We start from the raw sequence: 5,170 nt of genomic DNA, 5'->3' as shown, positions 1-5,170 counted from the left end.
GTATACCCCCACAAGCCTGCCCTTCGGTCGTCAGCTGACAGCTCCTCTCCCTCACTGGGTCTAGAGTCCCTAGCCACTCCATCTCTCCACATCATCATCTCTGCCTTCATCTCTGGCGTCACTGTTTCTCTGGGTAGAGTCCCGCATTCTGCTCTTCTCCCTTGATGGTCCCAGGGACCTCCGCCCCTGGATTGCAAAGGGTTGACAGTCTTTTTGTTATTTCTTTTTCTCTAAGCATTTAAAAAATGCCTTTCTATTCCTTCTGGATTCTATGGTTTCTAATGAGAAATCCATTGTTAAATTTTCCTGGGGGAAAATCCCTTTTATGTGATGAGTTGCTTTCCTCTTGCTACTTTCAAGATTCTCTTTTTGTCTTTAGCTTTCAAGAGTTTGGTTATAATGTGGCTCAGTGTCAATCTTTATATTTACCCTTCTTGGAGTTCATCAAGCTTTTTTAATGATAGATTTATGTCTTTCAAACTCAGGAAGGTTTTGTCTTTCTTCAAATGTTCTTTTTGTCCTCTGCTATGGATTGAGTTGTGTCTCCCCAAGTTACCTGTTAAAATCCCAACCTTTAAATACCTTTAAGTACCTTTAAATATGACCGTTTGGAAACAGATAGCTTTCTTTTTATATTAATTTGGTGATGCCCGTATTAGGTGGGTTCTAAACCTAACCACTTATGATTTATAAAAAAGAGCAGAAGAAACAGAGACAGACACAGGGAGAAGAGGAAGACAGATGACAGAGACAGATGCATCTTCATGTTCAGGAACATCAGGATTGATAACAGCTGTTAAGAAGCTGAAATAGGTAAGGAAAGACCTCCCACTAGAACAGAGATGGGGAAACTTTTTTTCTGCCAAGGGTCCATTGGGATATTTATAACATCATTCAGGGGCCATATAAAATTATCAACTGAAAAATTAGCCTGCTATGTTTGGTTAAACATTTAATTAACTCATGTGGCACTGTGGGTTAATGCATCAGACTGCAAAGTTGTTTGAACTGCAAGGTCGGTGGTTCAAGCTCACCAGTTCCTCCTTGGAAACCCTATATGGGGTTCATGATGGGTCAGAATCGACTCGATGGAATTTAACAACAAAAACAACAACAATGTGATGGAGTCCTGGTGTGGCGCTGTGGGTTAATGTGCCAGACTGAAAAGCCATTTGAACTGCAAGGTTGGCAGTTCAAGTTCACCAACTGCTCCTCAGGAACCCTACACAGGGTTGCTATGGATCAGAACCGATTTGACGGCACTTCACAACAACAACGTGATGGTGTGGCTCTGTGGAGTCCTGGAGTTAATGCACTGGACTGCAAAATTGGTCTGAACCATAAGGTTGGTGGTTCAAGCTCACTAGCTACCCCTAGGAAACCCTATACAGGGTCACTATGGGTCGGAACTGACTCACCGACACTTAACAACAACAACAACGTGATGGTTAAATTGCAGTTGCCTTGGCAGGGTGAGACCAAATGATTTCTAGGAGTTCTGGTGTGGCACTGTGGGTTAATGTGCTGGTCTGCAAAGTTGGCTTGTACTGCAGCATCAGCAGTTGAAGCTCACCAGTTGCTCCTCAGAAACACTATACAGGGTCACTAGGGATCAAAACCGACTCAACGGCACTGAACAACAACAAGAGGCAGTTTCAAACTGCTGACCTTGAAGTTAGCAGCCCAACTTGTAACCATTGTGCTACCAGTGTAGCCTTGGAAACCTTATGCAGGTTCACTGTGAATCGAAACCGACTCCACGGCACATATCCACCACCATTAGAAGCTGAAGAAACCAAGGACTTTTCCCCTAAAGTTGACACCCTTATCTCACACTTCTACCTTCCGAACTATGAGAAAATAAGTTTCTGTTCTTTAAAATCATCTACTTTATGGTATCTTGTTATAGCAGCATTAGGAAAATAAAATATCCATTTTCTCTCCTCTCCTGGTTTCACATTTTGGGTTTACTGGTCCAACTGATAGGGTCTTATAGATCTTTTAGGCTTGTACTCCTCAAAATGGATACTTCTAGTTGACCTGTCTTCATGTTTGCTGATTCCTCTGTCTGCATAATTCTGCTTGTAAACGCCTCCAGTACTTTCCAATGCTAGACTTTAGTATCTTTTAAAAATACAATTCCCATTTCTTTATTGATAGTCTCTGTATGTTCATAATGGTTCACGTTTCCTTTAGTTCTTTGTGCATGTTGACAACAGCATGATTGAAAATCTCCATCTGGCAAGTCCAGACTCCTCCATGGCAGTGTCTGTTAGCATTTTCTATGAGTGGAGCATACTTTACATTTTGCATCTTTTATTGAAAACTGAACATTTCAATGTTACAATAATTTTGAAAATCAGGTTTGTTTCCCTCTTCAGGGTTTTGTTGCTGTTGCTTGTTGTACTGTTTAGTAACTTTTCTTAACAGGTCTTGTAAAGTCTGTATTTTTGTCATGTAGTTTCTGAAGTCTCTATTCTTTTAGTTTATGTTCAGTGAGTGTTTTGATGGCAACTTCTTTGAAAACTAGGAGAGAGGGCTGGTGGAAGAGAAAGACGAGATAGAAGAGAATAGGAAGAGGGAAGGAAGTAGAACAGGAAAAGTAGAGAAAGAGGAAAAAACCCCAAATGCTTCTAGTTTTTGTATAAGGGTCCTTTTGTCTCTGTTTTGTCTATTTCCTCCTGTGTTTCCTGTAGATTTACGATTTTTTTTCCTTTTTAAAATTTTTTCCTGAGCTCTGCCAACTTTCTTTTCATATTTTATTAGTTTGCCTATTCTTATTTTGATATACAGTGCATCTTCATTTCTATTTTTTAAAAGCTTTTATCAAAATACAACTCAGAAACCATGAAATTCACTTTTAAAAGTGTATAATTCAGTGTTTTGTATATTCTTATAATTGTGAAGTTATCTCCACAATCAATTTTAGAACATTTTTATTACTCCAAAGGGGAATCATACACATCATACACATTATTAGTCATTTTCTATCCCCCGCAAAACTCTCTGGCCATATGCCACCAATAGATTTGCCTTTTCTGGACTTGCCATGTATTTAGGATCATACAACATGTGGCATTTTGTGGCTGGCCCCTTTGACTTAGCTTAATGTTCTATAATGTTCAACCATGTTGGAGTACTTTGTGATTTCACTCCTCTCTTAACAATATGGTCAGGTCTTAATGTGAAAATCAGTGCTATGTCTCTATGTAGGATGACATCAGATCATAAACCAGGATGACTGCATCAATACATAACTTCCCAATTTAATCATGGCATAGCCACTAAATTACGTTGTTACACAACTGCCAAACCAATGAGAATCATGATCCAGTCAAATTGACACGTAACGGGGTGGATTACCCAGTAAGACAAATAAGCATGGGTTTACTTGTACTTAAAAGTTCTGGTGTGGTGGACCACAAAGTCAGTTTGAACCTCAAGATCAGCATTTCAAACTTACCAGCCGCACCTTGTAAACCCCATACAGGGTCACTATGAGTTGGAACGGACTTGATGGCCTTTAAAAACCACAACATATGGTGAACAACTTTCCAGAGGTGAAAGATGACATGAAAAAGTAAAAATCAAAGATCGTGAAAAACATGTAAAACTGTTCACTACAGATAAGTAAATGGACACAAATAAGCCCATGCTTACCTTGCTTATTGGGTAAACCAACATTGTACATAACCATAACATAACTAGTATTACTCTTGCCTCACATCTTGGTGTTCACTACTGTCAGATATATATCACTAAAGTGCAAGATTGTGTGTTCATTTTAATACTGCCACAAATGTGAAGTGTCAAATAACACAATAGTCAGTAAGTGAGAAATAGATGGTTTATTTTTATTACCAGATAATATTGTATCATATTTATCCATAGATATTTGTATGTTTTTCGTTTTTGAGGTATTATCAATAATGCTACTATAAACATTCAGATACAAGTTTTTGTGTGAACATGTTTTCAGTTCTCTTGAGTACACCTAGAAGTGAAATTGCTGGCTCATATGGCAACTCAATCTGAATGCTAAGTGAATAATCTGAGAAGCTGGATTATATGGAGAATGTGACATCAGGATTGGAGGAAGATTCATTAACCTGTGATATGCAGATGACACATCCTTTCTTGCTGAAAGCAAAGAGGACTTAAAATACTTACTAATGAAGATCAAATGCCACAGCCTTCAGTATGGATTACACCACAATGCAAACAAAACAAAAATCCTCACCAATGGACCAAGAAATAACATTGATAAATGGAGAAAAGGCTGAAGTTGTCAAAGACTTCGTTTTGCTTGGCTCCATTATTAACTCATGAAAGCAGTAATCAAGACATTAAATGACATACTGCATTAGGCAAATCTGCTGCACAAGACCTCTTTAAAGTGTTAAAGAGCAAATATGTCAGTTTGAGGACTAAGGTGCACCTGACCCAAGCCATGGTATTTTCAATAACCTCATATGTATGTGAAAGTTGGACAGTGAATAAGGAAGACCGTAGAAGAATTGATGCATTTGAGTTACGGTGTTGGAGAAAAACATTAAAAGTACCAAGGACTACCAGAATAAAAAAAAAAATCTATGTTGGAAGAAGTACAGCTGGAATACTCCTTAGAAGCCAGGATGGTGAATCTTCATCTCCCATACTTTGGATATATTAGCAGGAGTGACCAGTCCCTGGAGAAGGGCATCATGCTGGGCAAAGTGGAGGTTTAGTGAAAAAGAGGAAGACCCCCAGCAATATGTATTGACACGGTGACAACAATGGATTCAAACTTACCAACTGGGCAGTGTTTCATTTTATTGAGCAAAAGGTTGTTATAGGCTGGAACTAACTCAAGGCACCCAACAACATGGCGACTCTACATAAAACTTTTTGAGAAACTGCTAAGATGTTTTCTTTCTAAAAGTGGCTGCTCCATTTTACAACCCTAAGAGCAATGTATGAAGGTTCCAATTTCTGCACATCTTTACTAACACTTGTTATTGTCTTTTATTATTATTATTAGTCATCCTGGGAGCTCTGGTAGCATAGGGGTTACAAATTGGGCTGCTAACCTCAGGGTCGGCAGTTCAAAACTACCAGCTGTTCCATGGGAGAAAGATGAGGCTTTCTGCTCCAGTAAGGATTTACAGCCTTGGAAACCCTGTGCAAGGTC

The 5,170-nt window shown here is 39.0% G+C and overlaps 1 protein-coding gene across 1 annotated transcript in view; it reads right to left on the bottom strand.

The window, feature by feature from the left end:
• Nucleotides 1–3,684, bottom strand: part of LOC102821986 (cyclin-dependent kinase 2-associated protein 1-like) — a 17,570-nt gene extending 13,886 nt beyond the window's left edge. Inside the window, exon 1 of the mRNA XM_006870775.1 lies at nt 3,661–3,684. Coding sequence (XP_006870837.1) covers nt 3,661–3,684 — 24 coding nt within the window. The remainder of the gene's footprint in view (nt 1–3,660) is intronic.
• Between the last annotated feature and the right edge of the window lie 1,486 nt (nt 3,685–5,170).

This window comes from Chrysochloris asiatica, unplaced genomic scaffold (genome assembly GCF_000296735.1).
Source record: "Chrysochloris asiatica unplaced genomic scaffold, ChrAsi1.0 scaffold00150, whole genome shotgun sequence".
NCBI lineage: Eukaryota > Metazoa > Chordata > Mammalia > Afrosoricida > Chrysochloridae > Chrysochloris > Chrysochloris asiatica.
Note: the sequence above shows the minus strand (reverse complement) of the source record. Positions and strands in the feature narration are given on the sequence as shown.